Source organism: Marmota flaviventris, chromosome 14, assembly GCF_047511675.1.
Source record: "Marmota flaviventris isolate mMarFla1 chromosome 14, mMarFla1.hap1, whole genome shotgun sequence".
Taxonomy (NCBI): domain Eukaryota; kingdom Metazoa; phylum Chordata; class Mammalia; order Rodentia; family Sciuridae; genus Marmota; species Marmota flaviventris.
Window position 1 is genome coordinate 28,447,831 of NC_092511.1, and position 17,215 is coordinate 28,465,045.

The window sequence follows — 17,215 nt, forward strand, 5'->3', positions numbered from 1 at the left end:
TGCTTACACTGTCATGTTGCTTTAAAATTGCTTAATACCATTTATATCAGCCAAATTTTTACTTTGATATTCATAACCTCAAATGCACATGAAGCTGCAGCAGTTGAATATACAGTACTTGCCTAGGGCTGGATTGATCACTGAGTGAATTATCCATCATTCAGTCATTGGTAAATCCTGACCACTCATGGACTCAATTTCCTGAGTGTACTTGAAAGTTTTCAAATGAACAAAAACCTCTGGATTGACTCCTGAGTCATCGTTTATATTAGAAATCAAAACTTGATCATCTGGTATTTCTCAATCATATATTAACTTAGAAATGGGAGAGGAAAGAAACCACAAAGGGAGGGACGTAATACTCAGGAGAGGGCAAAGAGAGAGCTGAAGGATAATAAGGATATACAGAAGTCCAAAGGCAAGCACAAAGGGACGGGTAGCACAAGATGAAGAATGTGTGAGGTAACACTGACCAAGGGTAGGCAGACTCCTTATCAAGGGAGAGAAATCTGTGTTTGTTTCAATACAAATACAAAGGGTCTTTGAATCTGCCTGTTTTAACAGGAGAAAAAGCACTGTAGTAATTAGGGGGGGAAATCATATTTCTTCCAACTCATTCTACTTTTTTACATTTAGTTTTTTTTTTAATCATACAACCGTGAGAATAAGAAATAGCCTCAATAATATATTTAATCCAACTTACCATCTAGTTAACCTTTCCATATAAATTTCCGTCAGATGGTTATTCTGCCTGTGATTTTCTTTTTGACAAATATGGACGAGGCACAGCCTCTATGCTAAGTCAGGAAACAGTGCTGCGCAAGACACAATCATATTGTCTGAAGCCAGGAAAAGTGACCCATTCATAAAGAGCATGAGATGATGAGATACAGACAGGCTGGTCCAACATATGAGGCTGTCACACAACCTGTGTCATTAGAATTGCTGTTTTAATATCTGACCACCTGTTAATGTCCACTCCTTTTCTAACCCTCTTAAACACAAGTCTGCACTTCATGGATTTAAAATAGTTATCATGTCACTTCACTAATAAAACTATAGTTGGAATTCGAATAAGATGTAATACCATGCTTATAGTCTGACATCAACAAAATGTGAAACTATTGCCCAACCTGAATTTTAAGTCCTAAATTTCTGTACATATGGGGTATGTAAGGCAGCTAATTCTTTGTGGGTTTTTGTTTTTTTCTCCTGTTCTCTCACTCAATAGCCTTCTTCCTTGAATAATCAACTAGTATCTGTGGACTGTAAGAAGGGAACACGAGTTCAGGTGGATGGTTCCCAGAGAATGCTAAGAATCGCTGAACCAGATGCAAGATTCAGTGGCTTCTACAGCATGCAAAAACAGAGCCATCTACAGGCGGACAATTTCTACCAAACAGTGTGAAGAAAGGCAACATGGATGAAGTTTCAAAACACAGAAAACAACTAAATCTGCTCTTAAAAGTAAACTAGAATTTGTGCACTTGCTTAGTGGATTGTATTGGATTGTGACTTGATGTACAGCGCTAAGAACTTACTGGGATAGGCTCTGTCTACAGCAGTGTGCAGGATATGCATTCCCACCTTTCCTCAAGATAACTGACCAAGTGTTTTCTTAGAACCAAAGTTTTTAAAGTTGCTAAGGTATATTTGCTTGTAATATAGCTGTAGAGATATTTGGGGGTGGGGACAGTGAGTTCGGTTGGGGAAACGGGTGGGAGGGTGGTGCTGGGAAGAAAAATTGGTCAGCCTGGCTCGGGGAAAAAATCCAGTAAAATAAAAGCAGTTCAGTGGCCCAGAGGATTCTTTTTCCTGTTGCTCTGAAGACTGCATTGGTTGCTGCAAAGCTCAGGCCTGAATGAGCAGGAAATAAAAAAAGGCCTTGCAATCCAGCTGCCATAGCCACCTTAGAACTACCAGACGAGTGCATCAGAACTTTTGATAGCCATCCCAGGTCTAAAGCCACAAGTTTCTTCTCTACGCAGTCACAACTGCGATAGGCAGTGAGGAAGCCAGGGAAATGCAGTAGCTGCATTTCTCTAAAGCGGGTTATTAGGGACATATACAGTTATACTTTTTGCTGCTTTTGTTTTCTTCCAAGCCAATCAGCCAGTTCGTAGCAGAGACAGGAAATGAACAAGATCTAAGTCATTTCTTGATGTGAGCACTGGAGCTTTTCTTACAACAGTGTGGCGGAAAGGAGGGAGAGGGCGAAGGACACCAGGCATTTCCAGGGGCTATACTTCATTGTTTGTTGTTGCTTTTTTCTGTTATACTGTTGGTTGTTCATAGTTTTTGTTGAAGCTCTAGCTTAAGAAGAAACTTTTTTTTAAAAAAAAAAGAAAGACTGTTTGGGGATTTTTTTCTTTATTATATACTGATTCTACAAAATAGAAACTACTTCATTTTAATTGTATATTATTCAAGCACCTTTGTTGAAGCTAAAAAAAAAAATTATGCCTCTTTAAACTTTAGCAATTATAGGACTATTTATGTAACTATCTTATGATGCTTCAAAAAACAAAAGTATTTGTGTGCATGTGTATAAATATATATGCTCATATATTTATACACATACAATTTATGTTTTCCTGTTGAATGTATTTTTATGAGATTTTAACCAGAACAAAGGCAGATAAACAGGCATTCCATATCAATGCTTTTGATCACTTACAGATTTTCTGAATAACACAAATTCTCATTCTACCTGCAGTTTAATTGGAAAGATGTTTGTAAGAGAGTGTGTGTGTGTGTGTGTCTGTGTGTGTGTATACATACCTTCAGCAGCCAGCATCGTACCTGCTATGGAGAGGATATTCCTTTATTAAAATCTTCCTTCTCATTTGGATTTGCTTTCAGTTGGTTTCCAATTCGCTCACTGGCCAGAGACATTGATGGCAGTTTTTATCTGCATCACTAATCAGCTCCTGGATTTTTTTTTTTTTTTTTTCAAACAACTGTTTGAAACAACTACTGGAATATTGTCCACAATAAGCTGGAAGTTTGTTGTAGTTTGCCTCGAATATATAACTGACTGTACACAATAGTGTTAACTTTTCAAACAGCTCTTAGCACTTTTATACTAATGACCCATTTGTGCATTGACTTTTCTTTTAAAAATGCTTGTTGTGAAAGACACAGATACCCAGTATGCTTAATGTGAAAAGAAAATGTGTTCTGTTTTGTAAAGGAACTTTCAAGTATTGTTGTAAATACTTGGACAGAGGTTGCTGAACTTTAAAAAAAAATTAATTTATTATTATAATGACCTAATTTATTAATCTGAAGATTAACCATTTTTTTGTTTTAGAATATCAAAAAGAAAAAAGAAAAAGGTGTTCTAGCTGTTTGCATCAAAGAAAAAAAATAAGATTTATTATCAAGGGGCAATATTTTTATCTATTTCCAAAATAAATTTGTTAATGATATGTTACCAAAATAGATTTACATCAGCCTGATTAGTATAAAATTTTGTTGACAATTAATCCATTCCTGGCATATAAAGTCTTTATCAAAGAAAAAATTGTAAATGCTTGCTTTTTGTTTTTTCAATCATGGCCATATGAAAATACTAACAGGATGTAGGACAAGGTGTAAATTTTTTATTATTATTTTAAAGATATGATTTATCCTGAGTGCTGTATCTATTACTCCTTTACTTTGGTTCCTGTTGTGCTCTTGTAAAAGAAAAACAAATATAATTTCCTGAAGAATAAAATAGATATATGGCACTTGGAGTGCACCGTAGTTCTACAGTTTGTTTTTGTTTTCTTCAAAAAGCCAAGCTGTAAGGGGATGATTTGCAACTTGGTTCTTGGCAGCAAGTAAACACTTTGAGAAGAAATCACACCATGTAACTTTCAAAAAGACTCCTTATCTGGGATCAGAAAGACAAATGGTCCTTCTGTTTCAAGGTCAATCCAGCTCACAAGAAGCCCAGTATTCCTCCCAGCAGGTGGCTCTTTCCCAAGGAATCTTTGCAGAAAATGTCCCCTGAGTACACTGCACAGGGCACTGTTCTTAGGGCAGCAGGAGAGCTACCTGCTGCCAGTCATGAGTAGCGATGTGCTTGTCATCAGTACAGGTTGAATTACCTCCTTCCACAATGCTTGGGACCAGAATTGTTTCACACAGGATTTCTTCAGATTTTGGAGTATTTGCATATACATCATGAGGTATCTTGGAGATGAGACCAAAGTTTAAACATGAAAGTTATTTTATCTTTCATCTGTGCCTTACACACACAGCCTGATTTGATGACAGTATCCTTAGCATAACTGAATTCTGACTGTGACTCATCGCATGAGGTCAGCTTGTGGAATTGCTGCAGTGCTCAAAAAGTTCTAGACTGTGAAGCATTTTAGACTTCAGGTCAGGGATGCCCAACCTGTATCAAATCTACTTCAGCATGTGGAAAAGGATTGTGACAGAAAACTCTACAGCTATTTACTGCTAAAGAAGAAAGTATTTACCAAACAAAATCAGAGAAATCTAATTACAAAGGGTACTCTGAGTTGTCAAGAAAATGTAGGTGGGAGAAAGTAGGCTTACATATATATCAAAGGCATCAACTTCAGTATGATTAGCTCTAAACAGAACGTGGTTCAATCTATTCAAGAAACACATCCCTAAGGACTTTTGCTTTACTGTATGCCCCTTATACCTACATGTCTTTGGTATAAGGCATATTTTTTACAAATTCAGATAAAACTAATTTTAATTACTATTATGTAAGTAGGCATCTTCATCAGTTTGAAGGAAAGTGACAAATCATTCCTACCTGTTCACCATCTACTAAGACATTAATAAAACAAGGAAACCATCCTCAGGTTCCACATACCTCTAGATAACAACTGAAAAGCTACGCTGGCACCAGACTTCAAGCCACTGCCTCTGCAGTCACAGCACCTCAGTTACTAAGTGGCATAAGGAATGTGGACACCGATGCTTTGGAGGAAATTTTAAAAGCCCCCTGATAGTAGGTCCCATATAGACTCTACACACATTATTATGTCAGGGGCAGGCTGTGTAATTGGCAAAAAAAAGCAGAATGGCTGTCATTCCATGGCAGCACAGCATGATCTGGGAAAATCCTTCTCCCCTCTTTACCATCATGATCCATCTAATCAGGGAGCACTGCTCACAAACTGTAGAGCAACTAATCTTAGTACTGCAAGAGCAAACAAAAGATACAATAAAAATACTCAAGGCTCTTTAACATATATTATTTTTATATTTATTAAATGCCATTGACATGATTGAATCTGGCAGACCTGTTCATGATTAGTGATGTATTCATGAATAGCTGTTTCTGGCATCAGCCGTGGAGGACGGTGCACAGGCATGAATAAAACAACAGCGATGGGAAGTGGGCAGTGCAGCAGCAGACGATTTCTTAAGCACCTTCTCAAACTCCTTTTAAAGTACACTTCTTTACAGACACATGAAACAAAATATTGACATAAAGTGAATACAAGTTTCTGAGAGTGGCAGATGGTTAAAGTGTGAACAGTGGTGAAAAGCAGCAAGCTATAAAATCAGTCATCTCGAGCAGAGGCAATACTATTAACTTAAGCCAAGGTAATGCATATTCCAGTGCTGCTGCTTCAAAGGCAGCCCACATTTGTTAAGTTTCAGTCTCTGGACAATACTGATAGGTAACATTTATACTGACAGTCCTCTTATTTTAAAAAAAATCTGTGTGTGTTCTTGCCATCACTGAAGAATAGCTATAATATAAATCTCCCAATGCTTTAATCTAGTTCTTCAGTGCAGTTTAGATGTAGAAAGCCATAAAAACACCAGGCATACAGTCAAGTTAATGAAAAATGTAACTGTCCATGCACAAGTGATATTTCTTCACTAAGTTAAGAGAACTTAGATTTACCCAAAAAAAACCTCTAGAATTCAAAAGAGTGCCACAGTTTTCTTGGTTCTATAATATAAAGATTTAGTGAAGTCATGATCTATTAATACTGAATCACAAACCCAAGGTCAAGTGTGATGGGTTTCCAGTAGCAAGAAGGTCATGGTAACCAACTCTCAGAATGTTATGTCCACAGAAGGTAATGCTGCTCTAGGTGGGACACAGAACTAGGGGGGGGAAAGAAAGAAAAAACACTTTAGATAGGGATGTATCATTTGTATATATTTACAACAAATGCATTTACATTTTATATACATTTAATATGTATATAAAAAGCACCATTGTGTAATGATGATTAAATATTAATGCAAGAATCTTCAAGAGCAAAAATTTTTAAACATTTAAGAGACTACACCAAAAAGTTCTCTCAAAGACACAATAATTAGAATTTCCCAGAAATGAGACACCAAAAGGCCATGTCTCTAAGGGTGCCACAGAAAGATACAAGCTTGTAACTGTAGCCCTGAGGCTTGTAACAGAACATAGGCAGCCTAGTGAAGTCAAAGGAGGCGAGATTCTGCATACATTTTCATTCCAATCTAGGATGACACAGCAGCAGCCAGACCCACAATTACTGGCCTTGGTACTATTATTGAAGCGGGGGTGGCGGGGGGGTTGTCAAGGGAGGGGGGGATAAGGAGGCTGCAATGAACACAGTAAGCAGGGGTGAGAAGAAACTGAATTAGCCCCCAGTGGCACCCATCCTATCCTCCTAGGGCCATGTGAGGCCCTTCTCCACCTTCTTACTTCTGACCTTTGCATTAAAACTAAGATTACAATATGTTTAGGCAGTCAAGTCATGGCCATCTGTGTTACTGACAAAAGGCCAGCCAAACAAGGGACAGGAGCATTGTCCCCTTGAGCAACCTACCCCTCCAAGGCAATGTCTTGTTACTAGTCCCTGAGGAAGAGGGACATTGAACAGGCTTTGAATTGCCACAATGGGTGGGAAAGGGCACTTTACTTTACCCGATGTCAGCACCTTCTCCCATACTCGTTACACCCACTTCCTTTTCTGGGCCACAGAACCACTACAGAAGTGGCTTCTTTGCCACCCAGTCCTCACAGCACAGAGCCAAGACAAAAGCACAAGGCATGCATCACCAGCTCAGCATGAGCAGGTAGGTGCGACACCAGGCTACACACAAGAGCCAGAGGCCTGGGCAAGAGAAGCAGAAGGGCACAGTGCTGCCTTCCTAGGGCAGCGGGGACAGCATCACAACTAAGCCTAGGCATTCAGAGGAAAGAATTAAAAACCCGTTCCCCCCAGAGCTCTTCCATGCAGGCAAAGCTCAGGTATAAGATAGCTAAGAATGCTTCCAGAGCACACACTCTGCCCTCCCTTGTGGCAGTGCCATAGAGACCCGCTGTAATTAAAATGAAGACATGTTCTTTATGTTTGTCTCATTCCTGTTCCACATTAGAAGAACAAACCTCTTCCATACCAATCCAGCTTTCATACCAATGCTAGCACAACACAAAAAAGCAAACAAAGATGTCAGGTATGAAAAATAATTCAGAATTTAATAGGGAGAAAAGCCAGCCATCAGAAAAACATAGCAAATTTTAAAATCATGTCCATTTAGTCTTTTCCACACCCCTGTTAACCCACTAGCAACTGACTCATATTTTTACATCTGTTGAGTCTCCCACAGTGGTAATTATACATTATGAACTTGGAACACCCTTCCTTTTTAGTAAAGCTATGGATGAAAGAAAGGCCCATGTGAGATACTACACATCTCAGAAATTCTACCCTTTTTTATGCTCAGCTGACAGAGAAGAGAACCCAAAGAAGGAAAATGTTATTAGAAGAGGAGTCCTCAATTCTGATCAAACAGCACAAGGTGTATTTTGTGATGTTTTTCAAAATATATTGCATGAATAACTGCTGCTTTTAAAAAATAATTTCATTGAAAGGTATTAGTTTTGCCTATAACTAAACAAGGTCTTAGGTTCCCTTTATCATCCTAACTTTTACTCTTTCCTCAGCAAAATGATACCCTTAACTTCTCCGGTCTTCTTCTGCCTCATCAATATTCCCACCCTGTGATCTTGATCTTGTTCCTAAGATAAGATTTTTGGCTCATTTTTCACTGTCCTGGACTTATAAAAATTATTATTTTCTATTTTCCCCTTCCCCTCTCTACCCCTGACATTAGTCTTTTTTGCATTCCCCCTGGCATGGTTAACTGGTTTGACTATTTCTTCCTTCATGTGTTCTCAATGACCATCTGTCCTTCTCCCTTTTCTGTGGTCCCCAAGATGACAAGAAACCACTCTTCTCACACTCCCAGGGCCAGCATGTCCACACCTAATGCCCACGTAATTATGGCAGTATCTTATTAATTTCTCTCTACTACCCCTCTCAGTGTTTTTGTACGTTGGAGTTTTTTGTTATAATGAGGACTGAACCCAAGGGTGCACTACCACTGAGCTATATCCCCAGTCCTTTAAAAATTTTTATTTTAAGACAGGGTCTCTCACAGTTCCTGAGCCTGGCCTTGAACTTGCAATCCTCCTACCTCAGCCTCCTGAGTTGGTGGGATTACAAGTGTATGACATTGCATCCAGCTACCACCTCCCTCAATGTTTATGATTCAGCTGTAGAAATTATTTCTGGTCTAAGACCTCAAATGAAAGTCAAATTTTGATAACCATAACATTGGCAGAACACATAGTCATGCTATCTATCCTCACTCTGTACAGTAAGATTAATAAGTTGTGTGTTTGGAAGTTACTTTTCAAATCTATTAAAAAGATTATACATTTGCTGACTGATCAAAACTTCCCAATCACTGTTCATAATACTATTATAAAACTCACCTTTCAGTATATAGTCAGTTAACAAGCTCGGAACTTTTTCACTGTCGTCCTTCATGGCACGGAGAACTGCAAAATAAAGGAGAAAAGGAAAAAGGCAACAATTTAAAATACAGATAAAGAATAATATTTAATTTCAAATACTGAAGACTTAATTATATAACTTAACTCATACAAATTAAAGATTATTTGCTGGATAAGGAAATACACCAGTACAGCTTCAAGAATTTTAATTCAGTAAGTTCCGAGAGTTATTTCCCTGATCTAAAATTTCTAAACACTTGAGGCAGGAAAGAGGAATTAGGTTATTTACACGAAGTCTCTGTTTTGTCATAAATACTGAATGTGAGTAGCTGGATGAGCTGTGTGGATCAGAAGGAACTCAATGCTGCCAATCTCATGAACTAGACAAGCTCTGGACACAGAGATAGTTAGCTATGCTCTTCAGGGACCACGTCTGTCAGACTTCTTGGAAACTTTATTAAAAAAATATCAAAGGGAGAGATTCAAGATGGCAGGCTAGAGGAAGACTGCATTCCAAGTTGCTCCATGGCCCAGGATTCAAGCAGCAGAAGTATTACTTAGCAAGGTGGTGAAAGAGGGAATTCACTAAAATTCAATACTGGACTGTCACAGTCGCTTATAACTCTACTCAGAAATTCAGGTGCACTGAACAAAGAATACGGAAGTGCACACTGGAACCAAGCTGGTTGCATCAGCAGCGGTAGCAATGATTCCCTGCAAAGGGGAGGGATAACCCAGAGAAAAGCAGCAGATACATTTGGCACAGAAAATCATGTAGATCAGAAAAGCAGCTGGCCTCAGCTGATCCAGAAACAGCACAGCAAACTGGTGTTTGAAAAGTGCTGTTTCTCAACTGGTAAGCACAGATCTGAGGCAGGAGCCATCTTGTGGAGGTGACACTGTAGCTGTTGCTGCGGGAACCAGGAGACTATAGCAAACATTACCACACTGTTCTGGCAAGTGCCTACCATGTGGCCAGGGTGTACCTAGCAGAAGGTGAGTGAAACAGGCACAGAGAAGATTGTAACCAGGTGGGTTCAAGCCAGAGAAATGAAAGGGAGTGCAATTTGCTTTCCCTTTGAGTCTGGTGGTTCAGGTGACCAGCTAAAGAGGGTTAGGAAAGTAAACAGGTGGTACACTGAGGGACTAAGCCTGCAAAGGCCATATTCGTGGGCAGCCCAGTGTGTACAGGATTGGCTCCCCTGCCCCATGAGTAGAATTTTTGAGAGGTTCCTGAGATACAAACTCCCAAGAGAGATAACATCTGCCTGACCTAGGGGCGTGTTGATCTAATCTCTCCAGAGCAGAGTCCCTAATGCCTGACTAGAGCCAAACATTAGAACTCCTTTCAGAGAACTCTGCAGCAGCCCCACTCTGCAAGCGCTTCGATCTGGTCTGTCCAGGCAAAACTCCAACAGTACTTCCCACTCCATCCTCCCTTATTCTGGTGAGAAGGTAAGTTGAGAACTATTTCAGTCAGTGTCAGTTTTAGGTCGCTCCAACTGGCAGCTCAGTGAGCAACACAAAAAGGGATTAAAAACCCCCAGCCCTGGCACTTTCTCTCTCTCTCAGTACATAGCCCAAGAAGAGATGGAAAGAAGAACAGCTGGGCATAGGCAGTGACCATCCATCCTCATTGACTATCTTGACCACCTCAGTGGAACAATTCTTTCATTTTTCATTAAGAATCTGTGTGTGTGTGTGTGTGCGCACACACGCGCTTTGCTAATTGGTTTGTAGGTATATACACATATAAGTATTTCTTTTTTTTCTTATTTTTTAGCATTTTTTTACAATAATTATTTTTTTCCTTGTCTTTTCAGAGTTAGGGCTTGTGGTTTCTTTTGGTTTTGATTTGTTTTGGTTTTGTTTGCTTGCTTCTCTTCCTCTCCTTTCTTTCCCCACTAAAAGAAACTCTCTTGTTCCCTCTTCCCTTTTTCTATTTCTCTCCTTCTTACAACCATCACTTGCTACATCTCTTCTGCATCCTCTCTGAATTTAGAACATTATAAACTTTCTTCTACCTTCCTGTCACATTTTCTCTTAATGAACTGTACTTTCACTATCTTTTAGAATTATTTGGTTTACAAAACTCCTGCCCCTACCATTCATGTTGTTGCCTGTGGATGGCATAGTTGATACCTACTATTTATTTTAATGCCAGATCTAGTTCATGGCTATTCATTGGTTTTGCTGCCGACAACTGCTGATCCCACCATTTCTGTTTTTGTGCTAATGTTGTAGATGTTATGGAGGCACCAGGTATTTGTTCTAATGTTGTCTATGGTTTGCTTTAATTATTGCTCTTGTTTGTTTCCCCCTTTTCTTTGAGGTGCTGAGAGCCTACAGGGACATTACATGTTCTCAGGGGAGAGACTCTGCTGCTGAACTAAACCAGCCAAGACAGTGCACCTTGCTCATGCTAAAATCATCCAAATTCAAACTTCAGCTACACCTCAATACAAAAAAAAAAAACAGAAGAAATTAAAACCCCAAACTAAGAACCAGATGCCAAGCAGGAATGGCTACAGGGTCCCACCCACACACTACAACTACTACAGCAAAAAAAAATTAACACAAAGGCTGTGGATATCAGGGGTTTCAACCTAGATGACTCCACGACAGTTTGACAAGTGAAGACTGTGCCCTAAAAAGGTTCACACATCACAGTGAAAGAGAAAACCATTCCAATAGATGCATAAAACCCAATACAGGAATACAAGAGATATGAAAAAAATAAAGTAACACAATTCTTCCTAATTCACCAGCAACTAACTCCAAAGATACTGAAGTGTAAGAAATACCTGATAAACAATTCAAAAGAATGATTACCCTACATACACATATGACTACACAACCAGTGTGATTCTGCATCATGAACAACCAGTAGAATGAGAAATTACACTCCATTTATGTATGATGTGTCAAAGTGTCATGTATAACTAATTAGAACAAATTTAAAACAATAAAATAAATAAATAAATAAGTGATTATAAAAATGATCAATGAGTTTCAAGAGACACAGAAAAACAACTGAATTCATTTAGGAAGTCAGTACAGGATATGAATGAGAAAAAATCAATAAAAGGAGATACAGGTATTGAAAAAGAACCAAATAGATATCTGGAAACAAAAGACAAATCAAATATTCAGGTGAAAGTCTCTCTAACAGAGTTGAAGACAGAATTGGACGATAAAATAACCAGCCTTTAGATTACATTAAAGAAAAGAAAATAAATAACTATAGCCAGAATATACAAGAACTCTGGGACAACAGTAAAAGACCAAAGATAAAAATTACTGCAGTCAAGGAAGGTTGTGAGATGCAGACTAATGAAAATAATAACAGAAATTTTTGCAAACCTTAAGAATGAGAAGGACATCAAGATATAGGAGGCATTCAGAATCCCAAATAGACAAGGTCAAAAGAGAACCTGTCCATGACACTTTATAATTAAAACACCTAACATACAGAATAAGAACAGAATTTTAAAAGGCTCAAGAGAAAAACATCATATCATATTTAGAGGCAAGTCAATCAGAATTATTTCTGATGTCTCAGCACAAACTCTAAAATCCAGGTGGACTTGGAATGATTTGTTCCAAGCCCTGAAAGAAAATAACTGTCAACCAAGATTGCTGTATCCAGAAAAGCTATCCTTCAGAATTGAAGGAAAATAAAAACCTGCCAAAATAAGCAGAAACTAAAAGAATTCATGACTACTAAACTGACACTAAAGTAAATACTTAAAGAAATACTGCACACAGAAGAAATCTAAAACAAATCGCAGAGCCCACAAATGGACAAATCTCATTTGAAGATTAGCTAAGCAAAGGAGAAACAGGACCAAATTAAACATTAGAAACAAATCAAAATGGCAGGAATAAACATTTGTCTAAATGGTAAATGGTCTCAACTCCCCAATTAAAAGACATAGGCTGGCAGAATAGATTAAAAAATAAGCCCCAACTAGATGTTGTTTGCAAGAGACTCACCTTACAGGCAAAGATAGCCACAGGCAGGAATAACTACTTTCATATCTGAAAAAAAAAACTAACTTGAAGCCAAACTTAATCAGAAGAAACTCAGAATGTTACTTCATACAAGTAAAGGGAATGATTCAATTAAAAAAAATAACATAGTGAATGTTTATGCCCCAAATTTTGGTGCTCCTAATTACATAAAACAGGCACTATGCAAATTAAAGACTTAGACCACAGTACAATAACACTGGGTGATTTCCACACACCTCTCTCACCAATACAGCTAAAAATAGGAAATGAAGAAATCATATACACTACACACACACACACACACACACACACACACACACACACAGAAGAAAAAAATCTAACCAAAGAGGTGAAAGACTCTACAGTGAAAACTACAGAACACTGAAGAGAGAAACTGAAAAAGTCATGAGAAGATGAAAAGAAATCCCATGTTCATGGATAGGCAGAATTAATATTTTTAAAATGGCCATATTACCAAAAGCAATATGTAGATTCATTGAAATTGCCATCAAAATAGTCCAGACATAAACACTCTTCAGACCTGAAACATAATATAAATCAAATGGACTTAACAGACAACTATAGAATATTTTATCCAACAATAGCCAAATACACTTTCTTTCTAGCTGTTCATGGAACTTTCTCCAAAACAGCCATATTTTAGGCCACAAAGCAACTCTTAGAAAGTACAAAAAAAAAATTGATATAATTGTAGCATCTTATCTGATCATAATGAAATGCAATTTAAAATTAATGCCAAAAAAACCTACAGAAACTATACGAACATATGGAAATTGAATAATACACTTTTGAATGACAAATGGGTAATACAAGAAGTCAGGTGAGGAAATTTTTTAAATATTAGAATCAAACAAAAATAGTGATACAACTTACCAGAACCAATGAGGCACTATGAAAACTGTTCTAAGAAGAAAGTTTATAGCTATGAGTGCTTATATAAGAAAATCAGAAATATCCAAATAACCTCATTAATGATACATCTCAATGCCCTGGAAAAAACAAGAACAAACCAATTTCAAAATCAGTAGAAGGAAATAATTAAGATCAGAGCCAAAATCAATGAAATTGAGAATTTAAAAAAAAAAAAAAGTACAAAGGATCAATGAAACAGAGCTGGTTCTTTGAAATGGTAAACAAAGATTGGTAAGCCCCCAGGCAAACCAACCAAAAAAAAACAATAGAAAGCTGACCCAAATTAATAAAACTAGAAATGAAAATTGAGAAATCACCACAAAAATCACAGAAATCCAGAGGATCCTTGGGGACTGTTTTGAAAACTTACATTGAAAAAATTGGAAGACTAAAAAGAAATGGATTCATTTCTAGACACAAACAACCTACCAAAATTGAATCAAGAGAACATAGAAAACCTAAACAGAATAATAATTAGCAATGAGATAGAAGCAATACTTAAAAGCCTTCCAACCAAAAAAAAGCTCAGAACGAGATGGATTCTCAGCTGAATTCCACCAGACCTTTGAAGAACTAATGCAGCTCCTCAAATTATTCCATGAAAGAGAAAGAAATGGAATACTTCCAAATCATTCCAAATGACTCATATGTAAATAAGATAAAGACACATCAAGAAAAGAAAACTACACACCAATATCTCTGATGAACTTACATGCAAAAATCCTTAATAAATTACTAGCAAATTATATTCAACAACTTTAATATTGTACATCATGACCAACCTGGTTTTATTCCACAATGCAAAGAAACTCTTGACACATACGAATCAATAAATATTAATTCTTTACATAAATAGAATCAAGAACAAAAATCACAGTCATCTCAATAGATGCAGAGAATTTTCACAAAATTAAGCACCAATTTATGATTAAAAAACATTGAAGAAGCCAGCCACAGAAGGAACCTACCTTACATCATAAAGGCAAACTCAAAGCCAATATCTTAGGGAATAGGGAAAACTGAAAGCATAGCCTTTAAAATCCCGAACAAGACAAGGATATCCATTCTCACAAATCCTATTCAATATAGTATTAGAAATTCTAGGCAGAGCAATTAGACAAAAAGAGCTAAAAATAGGAAATGAAGAAATCATATACACTACACACACACACACACACACACACACACACACTGAAGAAAAAAATCTAACCAAAGAGGTGAAAGACTCTACAGTGAAAACTACAGAACACTGAAGAGAGAAACTGAAAAAGTCATGAGAAGATGAAAAGAACTCCCATGTTCATGGATAGGCAGAATTAATATTTTTTAAATGGCCATATTACCAAAAGCAATATGTAGGTTCATTGAAATTGCCATCAAAATAGTAATGACATTATTCATAGAACTAGAAAAAACAGTCCTAAAATTAATTTAGAAAAATAAAACACCCAAAATAGCCAAAGCAATTTTATGAAAAAAAAAAAAATGCTGGAGGTATCATAACACCTGAATTCAAATTACAGAGCTATAGAAATAAAAACTTCATGGTACTGACATAAACAGAGACACACAGACCAATGGTACAGAATGGAAGACACAGAGTCAAACCCACACAGATACACTCATCTGATCTTTGACAAATGTGGGAGACCAACCTTGCACGTGACTGAGTCATACTCCCCAGCTGGGTGCTGAAGCGCTCAGTTACAGAAATGTGGCAGAGCTTTCCCCACTCTTCTTGGGTTTGAGGGTCAGTGTCTTGTGCATGGGTGTGTCTTGCTACAGCCCCATGGGTGAAGCTATGCTCACCTTTGTAATAAAATTCCTTGCCCTGATTAGGATAGAATCTTCCATGGAAGTGCCTTGTGTGTGTCCCCTTCTCTTACTGTGCCCTTGGATGTGGCCTACCCAGGTGTCAGTCAATCTGGTGACAGTGGACATCATGAAGATACTCAGCCCCCTGAAACCTGACCCCTTGCCTCATTTGAATACCTTCTCCTCAATAAAAGGGGTCAGCACATGCTCTCGCTCTCTCTCTTTCTGCAGACCCTTAAGGTCAGAGGAGCCGTCACAGCAACCCCAAAGAAAAAGGTATTTGTGTCTCTTCTGTGGTTATTTTGCGCAGCCCAGTTAGCCCAGTTCAACTGGAGTGACCCCTGAGCCTTTTAGTCGTGAGAACAGACAAACACGCCAAAAATATACATCGGAGAAAAAAAACAGCCTTTCTAACAAACAGATGGGAAAACTGGTTATCCATATGCAGAAGAATGATACTAGATCCTATCTCTCACTCTGTACAAAAGTCAACTCAAAATGCATTAAAGACCTAGGAATTAGACAAGAAAACTATGCCAACTCTAAGAAGAAAATGAAGTTCGGGTCAAAACTCCAACATATAAGCACAGGAAACAACTTTCTCTGTAGGGCCCCTAAAGCTCAGGAGATAATACTGCAAGTTAATAAATGGGATGACATCAAATGAACAAGATTCTGCACAGCAAAGGAAACAATTAAGAATGTAAAGAAAGAACCTACAGATTGGGAGAAAATCGTTGCTAGCTACTTGTTTTAGTCAGCTTTTTTACTGCTATGATCAAAAGATATGACAAGAACTACAGAAGCAAAGTTTATTTGGGGGCTCATAGTTTCAGAGGTTTCAGTCCACAGACAGCTGGCTCCATTCCTTGAGGCTCAAGATGAGGCAGAATATCATGGTGGAAGAGTGTGGCAGAGGAAAGCAGCTGGGAACGGATACCAGGAAACAGAGAAAGTCTGTCCTCACTACAGACAAAATACATACCCAAAAGGAATGACCCCAATGATCCACCTCTTCCAGCCACATCCTACCTGCCTACAATTACCATCCAGTTAATCCCTATCAGTGGATCAATAAACTGATTAGGTTTTTTATTAATCCAGCCATTTTACCTCTCTCTTGCACTGTCTCACACATGAACTTTTGTGGGACACCTCACATCTAAACCATAACACTACTTTTCTGATGGAGGATTAATATCCAGAATATATAAATAACTCAAAATACTTACTATCAAAAACCCCAGATAATCCAATTAATAAAAGGACTAAACAGACCCTTCTCCAAACAAGTAGTCAAACAGCCAACAAATGTTAGAGTCTGTAAACAAGTCAGGATGGCGCCTGGCATTTTGCCAGAGGGAGTGGTTTGTGAAGTAACGCCAGCGAGCCATTAAGTGTGGAGATTTCTTATTGGTTGACTGCTATATGTAGTTTATGTTAATTAGGATAAGCTGTGTGGAATGTATAAATACCTGTGTTGTCCTACAGTAAATGGCTCCTACTCCTGCTGTATCAACGTACACAAGTTGTTCTTCACCCCCCGGTTATTTTGCTGCAGCCGGACTGTGGCAGAAGGCAAACAAATATATGAAAAAATGTTCAACACTGTTAGCAATTCGGGAAATCATATCAAAACTACACTGCAGTTTCATCTTACTCCAGATAGAAAGACAG

General features: G+C 37.9%; 2 protein-coding genes across 8 annotated transcripts in view; one reads left to right on the top strand and one right to left on the bottom strand.

Moving 5' to 3' along the window:
* The window catches only part of Crim1 (cysteine rich transmembrane BMP regulator 1), a 179,810-nt gene extending 176,060 nt beyond the window's left edge, over window positions 1–3,750 (top strand). For all 6 annotated transcript variants that reach the window (XM_027933454.2, XM_071601491.1, XM_071601487.1 and 3 more), the window contains one exon: window positions 1,232–3,750. In XM_027933454.2, coding sequence (XP_027789255.1) covers window positions 1,232–1,408 — 177 coding nt within the window. In that variant the 3' untranslated portion in view covers window positions 1,409–3,750. The remainder of the gene's footprint in view (window positions 1–1,231) is intronic.
* A 1,466-nt stretch (window positions 3,751–5,216) lies between these two features.
* The window catches only part of Fez2 (fasciculation and elongation protein zeta 2), a 49,961-nt gene continuing 37,962 nt past the window's right edge, over window positions 5,217–17,215 (bottom strand). For both annotated transcript variants that reach the window (XM_027933474.2, XM_027933473.2), the window contains 2 exons: window positions 8,756–8,821; window positions 5,217–6,096 (listed from right to left, as the gene is read on the bottom strand). In XM_027933474.2, the coding sequence (XP_027789275.2) occupies window positions 6,080–6,096; window positions 8,756–8,821 (83 nt within the window). In that variant the 3' untranslated portion in view covers window positions 5,217–6,079. The remainder of the gene's footprint in view (window positions 6,097–8,755; window positions 8,822–17,215) is intronic.